The sequence below is a fragment of the Ischnura elegans genome, chromosome 10, assembly GCF_921293095.1.
Source record: "Ischnura elegans chromosome 10, ioIscEleg1.1, whole genome shotgun sequence".
Lineage (NCBI taxonomy): Eukaryota > Metazoa > Arthropoda > Insecta > Odonata > Coenagrionidae > Ischnura > Ischnura elegans.
Window position 1 is genome coordinate 67,175,143 of NC_060255.1, and position 24,617 is coordinate 67,199,759.

General features: G+C 40.6%; 1 protein-coding gene across 3 annotated transcripts in view; it reads left to right on the top strand.

Moving 5' to 3' along the window:
- LOC124167069 (pleckstrin homology-like domain family B member 1) overlaps nt 1-24,617 on the top strand; it is a 109,894-nt gene that overhangs the window by 78,098 nt on the left and 7,179 nt on the right. For 2 of the 3 annotated variants that reach the window (XM_046544858.1, XM_046544859.1), the window contains exons 13-14: nt 22,129-22,329; nt 23,163-23,519. In XM_046544858.1, the coding sequence (XP_046400814.1) occupies nt 22,129-22,329; nt 23,163-23,519 (558 nt within the window). The remainder of the gene's footprint in view (nt 1-22,128; nt 22,330-23,162; nt 23,520-24,617) is intronic. The other variant, XM_046544860.1, reaches the window with a different exon arrangement.

Consider the following 24,617-nt stretch of genomic DNA (forward strand, 5'->3'; position numbering starts at 1 on the left):
TGACGTAATCAATGACGTGTACAGGGCAAGCAGTGCCTCAGCAGACGATCTTGGATCGTTTACTGCTGTTGAGAAGTATGTAATGCGTGCAACGGAAAGAAAATTGAAGCAAGCAACGCTTGACTCTTTTTTAAATTAATTTTCGTTGAAATCAAATGTTTAATTACTATTTTATTTTGTGATCGAGTCTAAGTGAGTTCCCAAGCCGTGGGGGATTGAAATAACGGCATATTTATTGTCTCACACAAGTTTATTTGAATAATATATTTTGTTTATTAATGTTGTACATTTTCTTAAGTTAATTTTATAATTTATGAGGAATTTTGCAAATTATACTTCGTTACCTATTCTAGATGCAGGTAATGTGCTGTTGGCAAGGGCGTCTGTAAAAAGTTAATGGTGCGCTTTAATTTTATTTCAAAACTTCTACATCCTTTTTAATGTTTCACAGTCATGAGAGAATTGAGAATTTTAAATTAACAAATTGATACTTATTAGATTTGTTGTCCATAGGGTTCATCAAATAAATATGCTTTTCATTTCATATATGAAATGAAAAGCATACTTTATATTGTTACGTATTATTTCCCATGCGTCTTATATTACCTGCTGTGTCTTGCAGCTTACTTATATATTACTGAATTGACATCTGCATATTTGCGTAATATATTTCGCGAAGAACTTTCAAGTTAATATCTTTTGTACCATAGCTAATTTTGATTGAAATCGTTCATACTGCAGTGCATGCACTCAATACATTATAGCAATAACATCGCGGGCAGAACATTCCAATTATTACTTTATTATTGTGAAACAACAGCTGTTATAATAACATTATTTTGCACGATTAGCAAATTTTTTACATCAATAATGCAGATAAATGCACTTGATAAAAGAGAAAGTTTCCCGAGGCAAGGTCATTCCGCCACCTTCTACTATTTTCGTCTGCGGAAACAAATGCGATACGATTTATCGCCTACCTTCAACGAAACGAACAGGCAACAATTACCATAACCAAACAAAAACCAATGGAAACATTGGATGAAGGATACAACCGCGATACAGCATTATCAATAATTCTTGGAATTTTCAGTAAACAAATACCGTATTAATGGATTGATCACGTAAGTGCTGTCAGTGCGAAGAAAAGTGTGGCTTGGTCAGTTGTGCATCGGAAAAATGATTGACAAAGCAATGATTTTCATTCAGTACGGGGCTTATAATTTGAACGGCTAGTTTGCTTTTAAGGTAAGAATATTTAGTGATGCAAAAAATATCGCATTCTGTCTGAATTCATGCTTCAGTTTCTCAGATAAAATTATCTTCGTCCTCAAACAAATCTTGTTCATATATAAGTGTTAACAATAGGATAAAGTTTACTTGTAATTAAGTTTGTTATTACGGTAAGGAAATAATATGATGCAATAAACATCGCCTTCCATCAGGATTTATGCATACGCTTATTGTACAGGAAATATCTCAGTCGCCACACCAACCCTGTTCGTATATAAGTGTTGACAATAGGTTCATTGGCTATTATTTGATCCACCTCCGGTAAAGCGACAATTCGCTATAGCGAGTGTTTATTGGAGCACCATGGGGTGTCGTTTTACCGAGGTTCCACTGTACTTGATAATGACGCCTCAGTGTCGAAACACGTCGTACGAATAAATTTTCCTGTGAAAAGTTACCAAGGTTGTACATTTTCATTTCAACATGGATTTTCACAAAGTTAAAGCCGAATCAATTGAATTCAATATATTGTTTGTTTTACGTAAATTATGAACATTACAAGACATTAAAGTGAAAGTTTGGGTTATCCATGTTTTCCGATTATTCGTGCCGTCTCTCCACATCATTAGCCCGGATGATCGGGAGTGTACTGTAGTTGACATTTCGATAGTTGCTGAACATTGAATTGACATTCAATTTTATTAATATTCTATATTCTATTTAAGAAATATATACTCCAACGTTATATTGAATATAATGCACACATATTTCAATGGTTTCCTTTCTGGAACAAATAACATGAATTGTAGTCAGCATTTATAGGTACTTGCCCTGATGATTGGGGCAAGTGTAACCAAAGGCCTGTTCATCCATTATAAAGCAAAGAAATATCATTGAGGTAAGTAGAAACAATTCAACGACATACAATACCAATAGAAATGTAATATCTCGTTACTTTTCATGCATTTAACTCATATTATAGGAATCAAATGAGATGTCAAATTTGAATGTGCCTTGTTTCTCAAATGTTGGAGTAAGTAGAAATTGAAAAATTTCTTCAGGTTGAATTATGCTCTTGTCGTCAATGCTGTGACAATGAAATGTTGATGTTTAATGAATTCTTCGAGCATATTTCTCTGCCAGACATGCGTCAATTTCTGTCAGCTGTCCAGCAAACATTTTTATTTTCTTCTTGTGACAACATTTTTCAAGAATTCTGTCACTCACGTGCACTGTTAATAAAGCTCTCTGCATTACAATCTTGAAATTATCTTCTTCATCCATTTCTTTGATCTCATCTTCTAGTTCATAATCATCCAAGTCATTGAAGCATTTGTCTATATTATCTTCATCACTACTTTCCTCATGATACACTACTGTCTTTTTATTTTTTTCACCTGCTTTTCAGATTTTCTTCTTTCATTTTCTTTCAGTTTTAGAAATGCCCCTCTGATGTGATAACTTCTGCCCCTCCATGTATTCTTTTTCTTACACGCGCAACCCTTGCCGCTTGTTTTACTTGCTCCAGCTGTAACTCCTCAAACGAGATCCAATGCGTGCTTGATGTTGGGACAGCAAGGTCGTTTGAAACACCTATGTTGTTGAAATAGGATGCTGACAGCAGAGCTGGATGAGGTTCTTCATGTGACACTGCTATTTGCAGAGCTTGGGGAGTTTCTACACTAGTCTCTTCTGATGGTGGAGATGGAATAGCTTGTACAAGTGGCACTGTTGATGAGTGATGAATGATTTCATTTTGGCTTTTTTTTTCAAATTTAACCATCTCCTATATACCTGTGGTTCATAACTTTCCATAGGAATTACCCCACTGCAAAAAGAAATATCCCAACCTATTCTGAAACAAATTATTTGACTACTTATATTTGATGGGGGAAGCAGAAACTAATGGGTTACACTTGCCCCAGTGGCAATATAATCTGGGGAAAGAGGAACCTCCTCTGATTTCGCTCATAGTAACATAATTTAATCTACCACACTATAACAGCATGTTAAGATATTATTTAACTCGTACTTACTGATGTTTATTTATTTATTTCCATTACCCCATAAACAGCACATTTATGGCCTTTACAATGGGGAATTAACGATTAAAAATGAAGGACATTCACAAATGCCCACGCCCTGGATAAGGGTAACTTACGTGGGTCTCAAACCCGCAACCTTCGGTTTGGCAGGCGAGGACTTTACCCCGCCGCCACCTGCTTTTGGTCACTATATTAGGAGATATGATGTCCTTCCAATTAACAGTGTATTTCAGTATCTCTACCGAGAGTTTTGGGAAGGCAGCAATTCCGTATTATCAAAAGTAGAGTAATGAAAATCTCGCTAGGAGCGCTACTTTAAATATATTATTTATGCGGCGATAGCCATAGGTTCCACATCCCTCAAATTTCCACTTTTACCCAGTGTACCTTACTCATATTATGTACCATGTGACATAGGAACTTTAAATGTCACTGAGCTTGGAAAGAAAACTTAGGCATTTATCAAAATGAAATACAGTCAAACCTTGATAAGTGACTACTGGATAAGTGAGAATTTTACCCTTGAAAGCCTCTGTAAGTGAGAATCTAGGAACCTCTATAAATGAGAGATTATTTTATCTGACTTAAGGCAGGGAAATGAGTGCACGCTACCCGACTTAATATGGAATGATGGGAAATGTATGTCACATTCAAACTTTAGATTTGTATATATATTTGTTAACGTTGACTGGAACGAAACAAATTCTTCATGACTCTATCAATTCCAAACACACTTTGACGGAAGTTAAGAGAGAAAGTGTGATATTTTTTTTTTGCAGAAAATTTCAGAAGTCTATTTTGTTACGTCTTTGAATTCTGTGTATCGAGACATGCTTTTGTAGAGTTGTTTCAAAAAGGTAACAATCAATATTTGATTTTAGAAACAAGATCAAAAAACATACTAATAATGCCGCATGAGAATCTCAAAAGACCAACAGATTTATTGGAATAAACAATAAATAATTTAAAGTCTATAGATAATAACATGCATAATTAGTATATAATTTTGGATTCCCTTCACTCTCCTCCCCTTACGTAAGTGAGAAACTGGGTAAGTTAGAAACCTCTATAAGTGAGAAAGAAATGCAAGTCCCTAGAGCTCTCACATATCAAGGTTCGACTGTACCATTACCGACTGTACTTAAAATATTGGTGTACCATTCATTAATCATATGCAATTCATGTGGTAAATATCACATACATTACCAAACTAAAGTAGTGATGTCATCCACCCTCCACTAATCCTTAACCTAAGGTTTTAATATGTTGAGTGGAATTTTCAAAGTTTCATTACTTATATGTTATTCAAGGCTCTCCGAAAATGAGGTTAATGTTGGGCGATGAGGTAATAATTCTTGTGCACGAAGTGCTACCACCTCATTGCCCAACACTTCCTTGCTTTTGACATTGAAAGAGATATTTCTCAGATTTTTGCAGCATGTTTTGCTCATGTCTACTTCATGGGAGTGTGGTGAACAACCCATTCCAAACCTGCAGCAAGTCTTCCGTCAGAGTGAGGGAGGGTCTTCCTCTTTTCCCTGTCACTTCGTCAGTTTGAATGTTTTAGCCAGGGCAATTGAGATTAGGTGCCTAAATGGCTTTGTGAATGGTGCCTAAATGGCCTCATTCTCGTCAATTCTCCATAGCCTAGGGCTAAAGTGACAACGAATGACTTCAGCCATTAATTATCCCCATGAATATGTGGTGGACAGTGTCAACATAAAGGCGAGCGATGACGTGAAGGATCTTGAATTGCAATAACTTCAAACCTATCGCACAAGAACACATATGAGAAATATTTGTGGCAGAGCCCTGCAGAAGCCATTGGCCTTATTTCCATCGTGATTATTGCTACCCTTATAATTAGATTTTTTACTGACTTGCATTCACATAGAACACATTACTCAAGTAATTCCCTTGTGTTTCTATCACAGACAACAGTTGATTTAAGTGGCTTCTTAGCTGCCTCTGTGTCTTTTCCGAAGTTTATGTTTTCATTCCATATCATTCTAAAAATTTCACCCTACTTTTCATATTAAATGTAATAGCCAAAATATGGTAAAAATTATCAATTAGCATCCTTTAGGATTAACGAAAATATTAGCTTCAGAGCATCATTTATAAAAAATGCTAGCGTGAACTCAGTGGTGCCGACTCCATGGGGCCTGAGGGGGCCCGAGCCCCCTCAAAGATTCGTTTGGGGGCGGAGCTCCCTCAATAATTCAAGAAATAATTAAGTTATATTATGCTTTGTGAAATCACAAAAATATATTGTTAATTTTTATTTCCCATGTTTGACGATAGTTACCTTTTAAAATAAATTCAACAATGTGTTAAAACAAATAATTATAAGGTTAAGCAGGTTAACTGAATCAAGTGGTGTGAATCATGATAGTTTCGGTGCTGCGACACACTTTGAATTGAACCTCTTCCCGGGGCAAGACCTCCGATATAAGCCCTCCCAATATTTTTTATAAGTCGGCGCCCCTGCGTGAACTGTACGCCATCTATCATTATTCTCCTAAACTATGACTGCAATCAGTGGCGGCTCGTGGGTCAAATGCTAGGGGGGGCGCACTCCACCGGGGGGTCATAAATTTTTAATATTTCGTGTATTTTATCAAGTTTTTACGGAAATCTAGGAATTAAATTTTGTGATGCCATATGTTCCGTTTTTTCAACAAAAATACCTAATTTTCCTAATAAAGCTTGATTAATAAATAATAAATGCAGTATACTCTCGGTCATCCGGATCGGCTTAGTCCGGACTCTCGATTATACTGATCAATGATCTTGAAGAATAAAAATATATTTGCTGCGATATTTTGTAAATACAAACGAAAATACGTAACTTTAGGTTTTAGCGCCTACATTCTTCGTGCGGATATGCCCGCAGTACACTTCTGTTGTTCGTTTTGCAATCATAATGCGTTATTTGTCAAATCTATACAACATTTGCTATGATTTAGGTATCAATGACACTTGTAACACCTGAGGAGGGAGGGGATTGTCACTGACTTCCACTAGGCAACAAACACTACTAGAATGCGCGTGCTTTGCTATTGCAGATGTAAACTTTGATGGCGGTGTTCGCGTTGCTTTTTGAATACAGTATGATTTAAAATCAATAATTAAACTTTTCTCACACATTTTTAACAAAATGCGAAATACTCACATGCCTTTAGTTATATTGCAGAAGTCCATCCTTCTTTCCTTTTGTCCAGCAAAGTGATCAATTACACGTTCGTTGAAATCAGCGCCGGACAATAATTTCTTTCCTATTGAACACATGGCAAGGGCACTAGTCTATAAATAAACAAGGGACGACACAAAATAGGCCGACGAAAAATACGACCAAAAAGAACAAGGTGCCTGGACACAGAATTGGGGCAATTTTTCCCTATATTTCCCTAAAAAAACGAGCACTGTTGATTAATTCAAAATTATCTTCTTGAATGTACACACAGCACGAAGAAACTTCTTAATCGGCAATTACGCACAGTTAACTCCTCGAAAATGATGTCTGAACTCATTTCACTCCGTTCTTTCCGTGAGTCTTGTCGTTACTATAAGGACGACTCAAGGGAGATAGAAGTCGTGGTCCACTAATGCTGATTCAGCTGAGGGACGAATTTAAGGTCAGCAAAGGCATTCAAGCAAACAAAGGACGCCACGGACCATCTCCTTGAGTCTAATATTCATATGTGGTAAACACACGAGACGCCAACGGGTCGCTTTTGGAATGACAGTTTCTTCGAAATCATTGCCATGATATAATAGAATATAAATTATAGATCGTAAAAGAAGACGACTCTGAGCCACAGATAGGAGCTGTAAGGATCTCCGCACGGATATGAACTCTTCAAAGCCACTTAAATCAGACCCAAGTGGACATTTTCCGTCAGACAGCTACCGCTCTGCCGCTGAGGAATTAGGTGAACATGAAGTAATACAACAAGGACGGCTAGAAATATGATGGACCTACACACAAAAGGTGCATTGTACGCGGCACTTCTTGACATTCATTGAATGACTCTATTTAAAGTCACGTTTTACGGTTTAAATCATGTTTAATCCTTCACCCTATCACGCACGCACCTATTTCTTAAATTATAAATCAGTAGGAGATGTTAACTGATTTTTCCTAATACCGCAGGTGTTTTGATAAATTTATCTGAAAAATAAGTACCGCATTTATAATCATCGGGAAGATATTAATACATTGTTAAGGGCTAAATATTATAATATTAGTTTCCCCAAGGTTCTTGAAATTCGTAATCATAACAGAACTGTGGCAAATACCTACTCGAGAATAGTTTTCCTTCCTCAATACGGCCTTTAACTGGTTGGATTTTATGTGTACCGGAATTCAAACACCAAAAAACGCAAGCATAATGGGATAATTTATTTACTGTAGCAATACCCACCAGTAATTAAAAATTAAAATCGTATAACTACACCCAGTACAGTGACCATTCTGATTCCGTAGGTCCCTTTTCTGTGGCGGCACCAAGTAGACGCCAGATTATACGCCCGCCCGCCTGCGCAGTGATGTCAACTCACTCGTCGCTCTGCGCAATCTCGGACGACGTCCCAAGACTTCCGTAAGGCACAATGTTAGACGCGTCATAGCACCAGCAGCCCCCACCACTACCACTCTCCATATAACTGCATGGGGATGGATTGGGACGTTCTGGCCAGCGCCCCACGACTACAAATACGAACTTCTCGCGCTATTTCTTTTCGTGTTTTTCCAACACTTTCGATGTATGGAACTGAAAAAACACTTTGATTAATCAGATGTATAATTATAAATCAATGGATATTTATTTTTTTTACTTTTTCAAATATTTGGGAGGGGCGGCGTCCGAGAGTCCTTATGGGCAAACCGCCACTGACTGCAATATGCCGTATGTACGGTATATAAATTCAGTTGAGTTGTTTCTTAGCCGCATCAATTTACTTCTCCATTCCATATTATATCCTTGTTATTTTTCATTCCTAAGTGTTTTATTCCATGATTCTTGATTAGAACTGACTAAACACAGTTGCATGGGGCATGAAAAAAATAATGACAAAAATGCTCGTTCACGCTAATTTTCATGCTAATTGAAAATCGACCAATTTCCAAGCTAGCCAACCTAATAAATGATAAACCTGATGTATCAACTAGAGATGGGTCGGTTCCGGTACCAAGCCCAAATAAAAAAGAGCCATTTCTTTCGAAAACCCTTATAAAAAGTAACAATGCCAAGCCAGATATTTAGAAAAAAGTAAAGATGGGTCGGTTCCGGTACCCGGTTCTCAGTCCTTGGCCTCTGGAACCGGTGTCGAGAACCGATCGCATAAAGTCGGTACTTTGGAACCAGCTCAGAACGGTGGCGATAAGTTTGAATTTGGCACCCAAAGCCGAAATGGTCTACAGCGTATTCAAGGTCAAAAAGGGGAAAAAATATTTTAAAACGCATACATATAATACTTTCCGATCGTATGGCGTCCACGTTTTTTTATTTTGAGAGTTGCTTACTAACACGAGCATTTAAGAGTTCCTCAGTTTGTTTCTCTCGCCTACAGTTACATTTCCGCAGAACTTTCAAACGAGCTGACTTTTCGCCTGCCGCCGTCCACGGCACGCCGCCGTTCTTTCAACTTACTATAGTTTTCAATGTCAAGCGAGTCGAATCACGCCGTTGACGGTCCGGCGATGCGCCGTCTACGGCATGAAATACAGAAAAAGCTACATAGAGGCCGCTTTCGGACGATACGAATTTTCGCTGGCCGCGGTTGACGTGAAATTCAGGTGGCTGTCAGACGAGAAGACTCTCTGCAACGCCGTGTGTCGTGCCGTGAACGGCGGCCGGCGAAAAATCTTTTCGTTTGATAGTGGTCTTACGATTGAATCATGTACATGTATAGTAATTCTTCGACATACGAGCAAGATGCGTTCCGAGAGCTCGTTCGTAAGCTGGTAAACCTATGTAAGACATCAAAAAGTGTGGTTATCCTGCAGAATGCAACACCGCATTACAATTTTGCGTTAGCTCACGGCCGTACAGTTTATCCACGGTGTCGTTTAGCAGTTTATTGTTGAGGTTATAAGAACTGTGACAGTGATGCATGCGAAAAAGTTGTCAATTAAAGTAACCATTTTTAGCTACTTCGCAGAATACAGAATATATTTTGAACTGACTCACAAGTTACAAATTAACGGATAATGTCGTCAGAAGTGGGGGAGTTTCGCTATTGATCCTGATGCCATGCAGTATGTAAACTGTGCTCAAAGCATATTTCGTTTGGCCCTTCAAAATCAACATCGACCACAACTGTTTTTAGTGAACACCTGTCTAATACTGCAGGCAATATTTCTACCAAAAAAGAATACATAGGGTAAAAATGTTGACTTTGTTAAATCAAATCCTGGAGAAAGATCCAGTGGCTACCTGATGTAATGTGACATATTGGTCGATCATGCATTCTTTAACTACGTGGTACTTAAAAATTTTTACTTCGCAAATAAAATTATGGAGACGATCTTAAGTTTTTTTCTACAGAGCTTTCCTGCTAATTTGCATCTTTAGTGAAATTATTTTCATTCACTTATTGTGGTTGTTCATTCAAATCTGCCATTAATTCAGATAATAAGAGTTCAGTAACCGAGTATCGGGAAACGAAAACCAATTGGGGAGAACCGGACCGGTACCGAGAACCGAAAAAATTAAGAACCGACTCATCCTTAATATCAACCAATCTAATTTCACCATGGCTGTACTAATTTTTCTATGAGCGGCACCATTGATTTATTGCGGCTACCGATGACTAGCATCTCACGCTAAATACTTCTTATGGATAGTTTATTTTTAACTTTTTCTATGGACATGTGTCAACATTGCAATGAGTAGGTATGAGAATTCCTAAAGAATCCTTGATTAATTTCTTTGCTTGAACTCTGAGGCACTTAGCATCGGAGGACATTCTCACATACACACTTAATGACTCGAATATTCTTCATTTAGAGGACGAATTATTCATCACTCTTGCTCAACAGGTCCGGTGTTTTGTTTTATTTTTTTGTGTATTATTACTTGTTGAAAGCTTGCGCTATTATTTTGATACTTTCATTTTATTTGGAGTAGACCACATTTGCCACTATCTCAATTATTACTATTTTACGTATGAGAAAATACTTTGGTAAAATTTTCAAATTTTAGATACCAGAAAATTTTAGTAATGGTCTACCCTTATTTACCGTGGAAAGTTCAAGATCATAGCTTCTGTTTTAAAAACACGTCACGAAAAATTACGGATCTATCGGCCACCAAAAGAGCTAAAAATGACAAATGGGGTCGTTCACTCAGACCTGTAATCGCAATTTATTTGAAAGAATCCAGTTGATGGAAGGGAAAAATCGAATGACGGCGAAAAAAACCTTCCTCGTTCACTCATTTTCTCATAATTTTAAAATGAAAAAAATGCCTAAATTGCTGCCCTGTTTTCATAAGTTGGTGACATCAATGTATTTTTGAATCCTTAGCTCGTTCAGAGAGACTAGACCCTTGATGGAAAGAATCGATCACCAGTGTGTTAAAAAACGAACCACGAGAGACGGATGCGCGAGGACTGGAAGTTGTGGAGAATTATGATGCGTTCATCAAGAGTCCATGGCATAATTAACTTATCTGCGAAAGGGTCAGTCAGGTTGATTTTTCGCATAGAATAGCTCAAGAATGGCCTATCCTCCGGATCCTTCTCTATCGTATTCAGTGGCGCCGACTCCATGGTGCCTGAGGGAGCTCGAGCCCCCTCAAAAATTCGTTATGGGTGTGAGGAAAAAATGTGTCAGGCTTGCCGATTTTCCCCGGAGTGTACAGATTTCGAAATTCGTGTTATCAGGGTTCTAATGTTGATCATATGACTCTTCGAAAATCCTTCAAAAACTTAAAACTCACTACGTATAAAATTTCCCAAGGCAAGATCCCCGGTTTGGGCCCCCCCAATATTTTTTGTAAGTCGGCGTCCCTGATCGTATTGTACTCCACAGATCACTTTCTTCTCTTATTTTTATGACCCTCACTCTATCCGTCCGGAGTTTTTTTTTTCCTTTGGAACCATCTGCACGAGTTGCCAGCTCTGGCACCCGCTTCCAGCACCAGAAAGAGCAAAAAGAAGCGTGTTCTCTGACGACCACGTGAAGGAGAAAATAGAATATTAAAAAGGTTACCGCCTATCGACATCACAGATCTCCCCTCCGGCTCGGTTCTCACGTGTAAATGAGGCGCGAACGGCGGCGATATTTTGGTACTCGATCAACCCGTCTCAGAACTCTTGAAAAGGACGCATACCGCCCACACGATCGGTTTTCTTTGGTGACGGCTTACTCGCTTAAAACTTACGATATCACCTTGTAAAATTCGGGGCAAGGGCGGATCCAGGATTTTTCCTGGGGGAGGGGGGGACAGGACTAACTATTATTTTTTTATTGCCTAAATCGAAAGATTATTACACCTGGAGTACGTATTTCACGCATTTAGATTTTTAAATGACGATATCTATTTTTCGCGATTAAATGAAAAGTGAAAATTTTCAAGCGCGCGAGAACACGACGCGTATGTATGAATGCCGGGAAATCTCTCCGTGAGACTTATTTCTGGTTCCCGCTGCCCCCCTGTGAGGTGACCTTGAGGCGAGGCTTAGCGCTGATACGACGCAGGCTGCTAGTGGGTAGCTGAGTACCCTGCTGGCTGGTAGCGCTTGTCTTAAATAAGGGTTATTAAAACCTTATCAAATGAAGAAAACTTTCCGACCTTAGCCAGTTTTAATAAGTGATCATTAAGACATGTTTCCCGGAGCTCTACGCCTCATGCATGCATTGGTAACCTCAGACGATGTATAACTCCTATCTTCTCGAATAGAAACTAGGTCCCTGTGACGTCACGTGGAGTGGCATCGCATGGGCGCCAATCTGGCCTTTTTCAAATGAGGATAAAAATGGACCATTGCCATTCGTCTAACCCGGTATTTCTAAAACAAAATAATTTGTATATTTTGAATACACTAATGGTGGGTAACCAATCGCAATCAATGCTCTTCGTTTTCTTTGATGAAGGAAACTACCCTATTTAAGAAGAGATTCGAGTGAGGTCTCGGAGTACCAATGTGACAACCGAGTTTGAATCGGGATCGAGACTTGAGTAGCATTCTACGGAATTCGGTCTTACTGGGCCATTCTCTGGGCTACAACTCCCTTTGCTACACCCTTGAGATGATACAGTCTGTGTTGAACCCGGTTAGGTCAAATAAACGTTGAAAATTATGAAGTAAGTCGTTATTACTGCTACTGCTATGACAATATTCCACAAAGTTGAGCCAACAACGCCAGCTCATGGCCAGAATTTCGTTCCAGGGGTTGCACAACAGATATGCGGGTTGCCGGTGCGCACAGATAGATATTTTTTTCAATGCGCACGCATTAGATAACCATGTATTTCGATAAGTCACCTTTATATTTTGATTGAACACTTAAAGTTAAAAGTAAAAAAATAATTTAAAGTTAAAAATACTTAAAGTTAAATTCATCGTTGGTTAGTTGGCAGGCGTAATGAAATCTATCCGTATCAAAAATTGAGTGTCATACGAGAGGTGCCCAAGGGCTAATGGTGTCGACATAGCAGATGTTTCGCGGGTTGTCGCCGCGAGGGAAAAGCATTCTGGGACGCCGAGGCCCCCCTGGCTACGTGCCTTAGCAAATATTGAATCAAAGGAGGTGTGGTTGAGCTTGAGGGATGCTTCATCTTAAATCTATTCCTCCGTGTTCCTCTCGAGACGTCTGCCGCGCGGCGGGGCAAAAATGCAGCGAAAGAGGCCCCCAATGGATAAACCCCCACCACCCGATTTGAGCGTGTAGGAATACTTGAAGCGACTGTGGGAGGCACTTCACATCTGCCTCTGATGCTGCAAATTTAAGATGGCGCATCATTCTCGCTCGACCGGTCTTTTTTCTTGACCGAAACTTAGTTACTAATATCTATGCTTTTTTTCATCTCGAGATGTCTTTTTCAAAATTAACGGCTGAATTTTTAATTAAGTAATTTTGAAAATCGCTCGAACAAACGACTGCAATACAGCGCACTCAATGAATTTAACGTTCTTTCAAAATTAACCGAACCGCATAAGGTGTGATATGGTATTTGGAGGAGGCGACCGACAGCTGAGGTCATTTGAGCCATGAGGGAAGCGTATGGAAGGAAGGGTGGAGAGAAACCCGGCGTCGGCATTAGCCTGCTATTAACGAAAGGCGCCAAGGAGACCACGGCTTAACGTCCCATCCGACGGACGGAGTGTAGCGCTTGAAATGTCCTCCACACAACACTCAAGCAGGGATCTGAAAATTCTAAGGACAGTCTCTGAAAATTATGAATCCGAGCCCGCCGGGTGGGAAGCCAACACTCTAGCCACCACACCAACCCGATTCCCACATCAGCATAATTTTTCCTTATATTTGCGTAATGTTCGCGCTTATATTTTCTATCATTTCTACTTTGTTAAATAAAACGGTCTAAAGACTCCAAAAGTTACAACAGAAATTTTGATTGGCAATGAAAGTGTTCAATAGGACGTTGGTGCAAAGATAGAGTTCACGCATGTTCGAACGTTTGTTTCGAGTTTTTTTTTCCTATATCGTCCTGGACTCATCAGTGAAAAAGGTGGTACGTACTTTTTTTCATATCCGGAAAAATATGTTTTTATCTGCATGACTGTTTTTTGGCATTCTAATGTAATGCCATGCGCAGAGGTCCTAACAAAGATTTTCGGATGCACAATTTCTTAGCTTCACTTGATTATTGGATGTCTGCATTTCATCGAGTTTTGTTTTACAAATACTATACTATAGCAATATCTAGGAGACCTCTAAATTTGTTGTTAATCACCGCACATAAAAAAATAAGGTTACCTAAGACACCACTCGGAACTTAAGCAAATAACCAGAATGAAAATTTGAGATTATGTCTTGTATCGACTTCGTAACTTTTCAACGCTATTCCTCGCGAGTGCAAATCATCAATTGCAGACAGTGGGAATAAATGGATCGAAATTTTCGACACGCGCATCACTCCAAAAATGATTCGTAGATCGCTGTTTAAGATTCCAAATAACGATGGCTCTTACTGCACTTTCATCACCGAGTACTTACTCGTTGAACCAGGGTAGTTATTCCAATTAAAAAAAGCGAGCGAACTGGTAGCATAAATAATTTTTCCTTGATTCGATGTGGGGTCTCCTTTATGTAATGTATTTGGGGTAATTGTTGCTGGCGTTATTCTTGGTGCAGTTGTCAAGGCGATGGTTGCCACCCTTGAGCCATCGGTGAATAGGGACATATTGCTGAATACTCTTCCTTGGCGGTTCATTTTACGGCAATCGATTCCAACATCATCCATTGGTGTTTTTGGGTTTTTACCTCAGCGGCGCACATAGTCCATTACAACCATCAACATTCACTGCTGAGGAAAACGCCTGGATATGTAATTTGTTATTTCAGGTAAGGCGCATTTTTTGCATACGATATTCAGTTTGTGTATGCCGTTCACATATCAATTTTGCATTTCGATGAGTACAGGCTCTGCATTGCACAGAGCGTAATCGAAGCGACGAGATGCGATCCCACCTTTCGAAACAATTCAGAAATATTCTGCGAATTCAGATATTAGGCGAATTTTTCCTTTAGGGTTTTCTTTTTCTTTCGGACGAACATATCTTTTGCTCAAGAGATAACGTATCATAAAGAACGAAATTATAATTTGAGCTAAGATCAAGTAAGATTAGAATAAATCTCTTTTAACAAGGCTACCTCATGATATTTTATATTTTTGTGTGTACGAATAAGAATATGCATGACGAATTATCTCTGCATCTTACGGCCATGCCCTCTCGCATGACTCATTCAGACTGCGGGCCATATTCCAGAAGGTCACTCACTCCGAGTGATCACTCGTACTCATTCGAGTGACCACTCATTCTCAAAATGAGTGTGATTTTAATTTTCCTAAATTTTCTTCAGGACTAGTGTTTGGGAGGAGGGCGTACTCCTTTCGTTTCTGTGATAATGGATCGGTAAGCCCATTGTATCGTTAATTTAAAGACAGCATTAAAAAGTGGATTTACTAACATCTTTCCATGCAATTCTGTCAACAGTCATCTAATACGGCTTCTCCTTTTCTTACGTTCGCATTCTTAAGGATTCTCTAATTAAAGTGATAGGTCGAGTTAAAACGAACCTTGATGATCTTCGCTGCGTGCCCTCATTCTCCGTCGATGCAAAACTCAACATTATATCGTATAATTGCTTCATTCATTCCGCTAAAGGTGGTTAGCATTGGGCTTCGAATTATTATAAAAATTATAAAAACAATCGAGCTCAACACCTTCAAGGAATTCTTGAACCAGTAATTAGTATCCACTCTAACTGTCTTCAAAGAATCGGCAAGGTCAAGGTGCAATAATATCAGGAAATAATAAAACTTTGCTGGTTCCGTAATAATTTATTCACTCGCGGCCGGCCTCCTGGCCAGAAGATGATACCATGGAAGGAGGAGGATTTCTTCCATGGTTGTGACAAAATTTCAGATCACATGAATACTGGTGGACTCAAATCGGCTGATTTCGGCGATAGCGTTTGTTTACACGTTGTTTATAATGATGTCTCCGTTCCTTTTTCATTCAGGTTATTATTCCGCCTCCTGTGATCGGTTTTCTGTCCCAGTTGTTTATCATGTTTTTCCTTTTCATTTCTTAATTTTTTACAGCTATTGTGACCCATTGAAAATTTTTGGGCATAATGAAAAAAGTAATGCATCAATTTATCTCGCAGGTGATTTGTGCCATACAATCTTTTTCAAGTTAATAAACTCTGCAAATTTTTTCAAGAGGGTATATATGTATGTAGGAGGTGGAAATTATTTGAGTAGTGATCAGGGGCGGATTAAGGCGTGCGAAAAATCCACCGAGGAAAAATCATTCGCCTTGACCAGGATTCGAACCCGGATCCCTCGATTTCCGGCCGAGTGCTTCAGCCAGTTAAGCGTCATTCTACCCTGTGGAAATTTGTGGGCTGTACCGGACAGCTGTATTGGGCGGATTAAGGCCACTGTTTAGTGGGGTAGGTGGTTCATTACTTTCCGTGGCGCCCTGGAAGTATGCTTCACATCTCAGCGACAACGCATCTGAGGTCTGATATGCCTAGAGAATTGATTTTCAGAGGTTCAATAATTATTTTAACGCTTTTTTCGAACCAGGCGAAATTAAATCTTTCATTGGAGAGCCACCTTAAATACTACCATCTTTTCAATTTTTTACGGGGAAAAATCTCCCTTAATCTGTCACTGGTACCGATTCTCTTTAGCTCCGGTTTCCGATACCAAGCCCAAGAGCCTGTGGAGCCGAGAACCGAACCGACCCCTCCATATTTATTTCAGTTGAAAATTTTATTTCAATTAAATTCGACGTTCACCGAGGACAAGTGCTAGAGTTTTAATGAAATTTATGATAAAGATTTTGTTGGCGCCAAGATCTTTGTATAGAGCTCCTTTACCTGCCATTGGGTGGAGTGAACGTATGTGGTATTCTGATTGTTGGTGGAGAACAGAGAGTGCAGATTGTCGCAGACGCTCGAATGTGCCTTTGTCAAGTCAACTTGTACATTTAAATTGCAATTACAATACAACCCACCAGTATTCTTTGAAGTTGATTGTTTCTTAGTTTTTTTCCTACTTCTTTAGCCCGAAAACAGATTTCATTTGCTGATTTTATTTCCATTTCCATAATGATATTGAAGTTGGGCATTTATTGCTCCCCATAGCATTTGGTTAATTCGGCGCCGCACTGAGCGCTCTTTTATATATTTACTCTTAAGCTTCCCCCCGACCCCTTCCATGCCTCTTCGTTTGGCTCCGCGCCTGGTCTGTCCCTTCCGCTGTCCATCGCAGGCGCCAGTGCGTTCGCTGTGGACTTGAATACGCATTGATGCGCGCCGGGGTCCTTTGTTGTTCCGGCCCCGCCATCCCCCGAATGCATTGAAGCGAGCGAGTCCCCGAAAATACAACCCCTCGCCCCTCCCCCTATCCTTGAAAAGACCCTCAGTCCCCCACCGATCATCGATCCACGCGCTTCCATCGGGACATGCGTTTCAGTTTGGGCCCGCCAGTCTTCCCTCGCCTCTGAGTCACGCGTCGACGTGCGACTGTTCAACACGCACCCTCTTGTCCGTTAGGGGTGCCACGCTCCAAAACACCATCTTATCACCCACGCTAGATCGACCCTTCGTGTCTCGTTCTCGTTCTGCTTCTCTCCTTGATACCCGAGGGAAATCGTCAGTTTCTTTTGATAAACTTCTACGTCTTGTTGTCATTCCAGCGAAAACATCAACAACTTGATCCTCAAGTTTCTAAGCAGAGAGCCGAGGCGGCTTTGCGAACCTGCTTGTGGCATATGTGTGGAATAATTGCCCTGGTACTCGGTGATGGAAGCGGCTGTTGGTGTCTTGTTATTTGGAATCTTTTCCATCGATCTGCGGACCACTTTTGGAGTGTTGCGCGTGTTATTGGGTTGTAATATGTGAGCGATCAGCTGTTGTCAAGGGTCTCGTGCAACCTGTAATTCCACTCAATGGGAACCAATATATTACGATAGGTCGAATCTCAATTGAAAGTGAATGAACTCCGAATGAAATATACCTAGTGCATTTGAAGCTGGAGTTAGTTTAAATTGCTGTTGCTTCGGATTGTTGTTGGCGAATTGGAGCCGTTAATCGTCTTGGGAACGCTACATTAAAGTTGTGAGTTCGGTTTCTCAGACAATCACATTTGATTACGCTTAGTGGGAATTGACATTATCCCGAGACTCAAGTCCTGGTTGACGATAATGCATCTATTGTGTTTGTATTAGATAAGGACAACTGGAGTATTAAGCTATCACCAGTCATCTTATGGATATTGCTCAGCTTGAACATCGGAAAGAGCCGTATGGTCGCCGAACAGTGTGTGTTGCGAGACTTGTGAGCGAGCGAAAAATCAGGTGGACCCTGGCTACCAGCCTTTCGGCGCCGGTATCCCATCCGGGCTAGTAGCGCTGTGGCAGGCCCGACTGCAAGGGAAGGTGGTGGTGTTTTACCCGCTTTCTCTGCGAACACTTGGTGACGAGGAAAGGTTGTGACATTCTTCATATGTGTTCGTGTGTAATCGCGTTTTTGTATATCTCGCACCCAACCGAGGGAAGGTACCCACCTTTTATTATGGGGCAGGCATCCTCATTTGTGTACCTGAAGCTGTTTGCGGCCGTCTAGCGGTGATCGTCGGTGCGTGTCAGCGTCAATTCCATGGCAATCCCCGCTCTTTACCCCGCCGCGGTGCGTGCCTGGAATACCGAACTGTAAACAATGGGATGCTGATACCCTCTCCCTAAGGAATTCTCATCTGGCCATCTCGAGAAGTCTAGAATTGGGCTCCTCTCACCTCTAGAATTGGGCTCCTTTTAAATGCATGGGGAATCGCGTCCCTTTGAATGTTTATTTTGTAATATAATCCGGATGAGATTGCGACTTGGGAGGTAAATTATTTGGATATCATGCGGCAGCTTTTCCACGTAAACGTTTACCAACCTTTTTATCGAATTTTGCGCATTTTTCCATTTAAAATAATACATGGGAGTCGGGCATGTTTGGTGGGCCCGAACGGACTTCAGCCTGGCTTCAACTGCTCCCTTACGCGATTATTAGCGACCAGCCTTCCATCGTTTTGAATTTAGCGGCCGGAACGACGTGCGTGCGGTGACTGTTGCGTTGTGGTGCGCGCGTCGCCATCATGTCGCTCGCGTGGTCAGCCCCTCCAACGTGGACCATTGGGGAGATAGGGAGAGGCGACGGGGACCGCAGTAAGAGGGAGGCCTCTGCACCCGTAAGCACGCGTGGTTTGTGTGTTGTGAATGTGTATCACTGGAGAAAGCCTGGCCTGTCATGGGGGGAGAGTTTCGTCTGTCTTTGCTTGAAGGGAAATCTTTGGGAGATACAGTGTTAGGTATCCCTCAAAATGAATCCCCAAAATACAATCCTGCCTCCTAGTGACCTCCCCTCCCCCACCAAAAATTCTTCTTGCTACGGCCTAGCATGGACGGCACTGGCATAACTCTTGGAGAATGGAGGGATGTTGAGGGGATAAAAGACCCCCAAAATTAATTTGAAAATTATGGAAAGTACAAAGTTCATCACCATCAGTCATAACTCCAATTTATTGCATAACACGCCATCTAATACCCATGTAATTATATTAATAATTATCAACAGCCATCACTTCTAAGGTTGGTTTGTTGCAGCTCTCCTCTCAATTCTCCTATCAGCTAATCATAAAACCTACATCATTCTTCCGCTTTACATCCTTAATCACCTCCTCTATTGCCATGTCTTTTACCCAACGTTTTCAAAAATCTTCTTCTCTCCTACCCTTCTTAGAACTTCCGTCTTACATGATCCATCAATTTGATCTTCATCATTCTTTGATCATCATCATCACTGGTCAACAATCCGAAGATTGGTTTGACACAGCTCTCCACTCAATTCTCCTATCAGCTAATCATTTCACACCTGCATATTTCTTCCCTTTCACATTCTTCTTTACCTGTTCCATATATTTCATTCAAGCTCCATTCTTTGATAATATTCACCACATTTCAAAAGCCCCCAACCTTGTTTTCTACGCTGCTGCCATTGTAGGTACATGCTTCACTACCCTAATATAGTATGCTCCAAATGTATTTTCTAGTGAATTGCTTCCTTTCTTCAATAATTATATTTTCAGCTGTAGGAAACTCCTTTTTTTTTTTTTGAAATATCCTCTTTGCTTTGGGTATTCTCCTAACCATTGCCTAATAGCTTTGCCCATCATAGGTTTCTCAGCTACGCATGTAGCTGAACTCCTTCACCTACTCAAGTTTATGAAATCAGAGTTTAATGTTGGATCTAGCCATTTGAAGTACATCATTCTTCCATAATACCACATTTTTAAAGCTTCTAGGTGGCAAAGTTATTATCATGAATTTAAGATAAACCCACAAAATGAAGCTGAATCTTTTATTTGAGTTTTTCTCAGAGGAACTCTTTCAATTAATTCACGAGAGTCAATTTGTGTATACATGGCATTGCCGCACTATCTACATCTTCAGCTGCCTTTCAATGTTTCTCCAAGCCTTTTGCTTTGCACTTGGCCCACTAGGGGTTAAATGGCTGCGAGTGGTATGCACTCTTATGTCTTCCATCAGGTCAAGTATAAGGTTGACAACATTTTTCTGGCTTCCCCGGCTTGAAGAGTAGAGAACAGTAGGGGGAAATTGGAGAAATCCCCTCCCTTAAATTCAAGAGAAAAAGTTCTATTTTGCTGCTGCTTATTTGGGTTACTAATGGGACGAAGAGGTTAAGGACTAAGTAGGATCATAGGCTTTTCCTGCTAAATAGCGGTAGTGATTCTTCTCAGGTTTTCCTTTGGGTCAGAATTTTTATGGCCAATGTTTTGATGATGGACTCGCACATGTAGTTTTGATTCGGTCCAGTCTCCATGTAAACATCAGGGCAAGTGATTCACTCATCACTTGTCATGTTAATCATCTACTCTGACTCTTCTGGAGAAATCTTCTAGCGTTCTCCACTTGGTAAAATTTTCCATTGTCGACGCTTTGATGTTTGACTCGCTCATTGTTACCAGGGCAGTTGAATCACTCATCACGTCATTCATCTCCTAGATGATGATGATGTATGAGTCAAGTATTGAAACATTGGCTATGGAAAACTTGAACTGGTGAAGAACCTGAGAAGAATTCCGGCAAAGCCAAGGATAAGGAAAGTTTTACGAATAAGTGAATCGTAACTTTCACGGACCATCATTACTATTATTAACTTTTTTTGGGTATTTTTCTTTCTTTAAGTTTATGACTAATGTGGCTTCATCCATGCTGGAGGTTTAACAGAGTCCAATATGGCTGTTGGACCTCAATGTACATTGTACATAATGACTCCAACAAAGCTAAATCGTTAGTCACTAAACAATCATTTATCATTTGAGTGTGTCTTGAAATTATGGTTGATAGGCTTCCTGAAGCAAAACTTCTCACTTGTATGACACTCTCATTTGTGCAACGTTTTTTTCTTTAGAGCTGTTATGTCATACTACTGTCCAGCCGGCGAGAGTTGTCCGATGATCGTTCAAAAGGAGGGGCGGGAAACCCTGCACCAGCATGGTTTGCAGCCAATCGCTGTCCCCCAAACGCACCTCACACCCTTGCCTAGTCATATAACTTTGTCACATGCATATAAAGCACCGAAACAAGCCTAAACCACCTAAATAAGGCCTTTATTTGAATCATCAAAACAAGAGATTCTTCCGTTGGGTCCTTCACGCTCATCGTCCCTTCGGGCTCCTTTCTTAATGGAAGCCTTTTGTTTACATGTGACGTGAGGGTTTCCTTTTCTTACCTAGCAACCTTGCCACCTACCTCAAAATTGACCCTCCTGCCTGTCATCGGACAACTGTCAACATCGGACAATATATATAATGGTTTCGGGCCGGCTGAGGACGGCACGGTTGGGAACGGGCACGGCTGAGGGCGGGCGCCCATATGCTTAGTGTTGCATTAATGTCATTGAATCGAAGTGCGCCATTGAATGATAACCATGAACAGAGGTTTAAGGTTACGTTGGGTGCAGGGTGCGCAAACTGGAGTTATTTTGAGCAGTTCCTCCGTCTTGCATAGGGGCCGGACTGCATTGAACTATCTCTTGAAAAGATGCGTCAATATTGTTTATGTCCATTCTCAGGTCCCGTCAGAGATGGGAGGGCCAGGTAACGATGCACGGCAGTTGACGACGCAAGAGCAGCCGTCAGAGAAGGGGCTGCATGGGGAGAGTTCGCACATGGACATGGTGCGCCCCATCTCGGACGTCTCCTCGGAGGGAGAGGAGGGGCAGAGGGGAGTCAGGCGGCGTGCCGCATCCACCGGACGGCTCACTAGTGTCCAGGTGAGTGAACAAGGGGATGAGGAGATCAGGTGCATCTTCAGCTATCAGGTGGAAAGGGAGAATTTAATAGGGTAGTTCCCTTTATCAAATAAATCAAAATCTAATAATTGGGACTTGTGCCTCATCATTATTGTGTTAATGGAATGTAAGGGGCCAGCATCAACAAATTCTGGCTTACTTAGAAATCAAAGGTCAAATTGAACCTCATTTTTTTTAAATCTCAGAATAGCAAAAGGCAAATCTCAGAAATAGCTTTCTTATCCATTTAATTACCAAAATTTTAAATTGATTTCAATTCCATTGCTCACAAATGTTGCCTTATTAACAATATCATTAGCACATGAAATCAATATCAAGCAATACTAAATAAAAAAATTTCAAATCACGGGAATTAATGATATCCAGGTAAACAGCTCAAAAAGAGTGTTGACATTATAAATTATGGTAATGTTTCAACAGATGTGAATGAATCTTATTAAATTTCTTACATTTGTTGCCTAAATACTATAATTTACTTAATAAACACCGTGCTTTGAGAAATGCGATGCACAATGTTATTTGATTGCAGGAATTTTTTGTTCCTTGTATATCTTTATGAGCCTGAGTTACCTTATCAAATGTTTAAATTAACTTTTTTATATTTTGATAGAATTTTTTGGAGCTAGCTCCGTCAACTGGCATTTAGTCTGATGGAGCTTTGATGTAACATTGGTTGATACTATTTGAATAAATAAATGATTACATTGCTTCCATTATTTTGTCATTGCCTTCATTTTACAATGTGGGGGGATTTCTTATTTTGTAACCTCAATGTGATTCCTCTATCCTATAAGCAGCACCAACGGCCGCTGACTCGCTACCTCCCTATCCGAGGGCAGCAGCTTGACCTCAGAGCACATATGGAATGGGCAGGGCACCAGCCTGACCTCTGCCCCCACATCCACCTGAGTGCCACTGTGTGCCGTGGCTACCTACTCAAAGCACCCGCCTCTGTCTCAGCATCGGTTGTGCGGCGTGCATCTTCGGCATCTGCCTCATTTGGGAGTGGCTCGAGAGGTAGCACACTGCTCTCGGGGCTCAGGGGTGGTGGGTGGGCGAGGCGGTGGTTTGCGTTCGACCGCTCGGCTCGCTGCTTTGCCTACTACACGGACTCATCGGAGAAGAAGTCGAGATGTGTCGTGGACTTTGAGGTGGGTTTGCTGTTGCATCCATTTTGATCCTCATCTGAGATGTTAGTCCACAGAGAGGCTCCACATTTATTGCTGTGGGAAAACATTTCCCGGGAATCAAACAACGGTCCTTTGGATTAGTATACCATGAACTAACTGGCTAATATTTAGTACCATGAACCTCGGTGAAATAGCCATGGAAATAAATTAGTTTCCTTTATCAAAGAAATCAAACTCTCATCTATTACGTATTATGTCCTTTCATTAATATGATATTTTAGCACAAGTAACTGAAATTTAGAAATCCCTGTTTTCTTGAAAATCAAAGGTCAACTTTAACCTCATTTGAAAAAGCTCAGAATGGCCGCCATTACAGCTTTCAGGCATGTGACGTCACACATTACTACTTGTGAGAGATAGGTTGTGACCTATCCACTCGTCTTATTTCTGGAGTGCTGAGCTCTGAGGAACATGTGGTTACTACTTATCGAACTACAGTAAAATTCGGTTATAATGCGGGTCTAGGGGGACATAGCTTACACCCGCGCTAACGGACAACCGCGTTATAACGGGAAAATACGTGGGAAGCAATAAAAAACCCTTAAAGGTAATTTTTATAGCCAATTTATTTGCGTAATACATTATTAAAATATTTATTTTATGATTTAGATGCTCTACTTTAACGGGAGTTACTAAAATACTCTGATATTTTCTTTTGCCGCGATAGTTGATGGCGTTTCTTTGTCACGTAATTTTTTATGCTTTGCAAGTGCAACAAATGAATACTATCGCAATCACTTTGTCCCTCCAACCAATTCATCAATTCACTTATATTATGTAATAAATGGCCAGTTTTTGGCATCTCGACCTCACATTCGTCTTCTTCATTCTCGCTCTCATCTTCCGATGATGCAGCTGTTTTTGCGCGGCTCTGGACTGCAGCCACAATTTCATCGTCACTCTTATAAGACGATACAGGAGTTTCCTCGTCTTCGCGAACCCAGGCCTCGAGATCACTCACAAATAGTTTATTAGAAAGAACATCTGAAGCTTCACGTGCGTCCTCTTCCGTGAAACCCAAAAACTCGTCTTCGTCTTCCATGCTATCGCCCGCTGTAT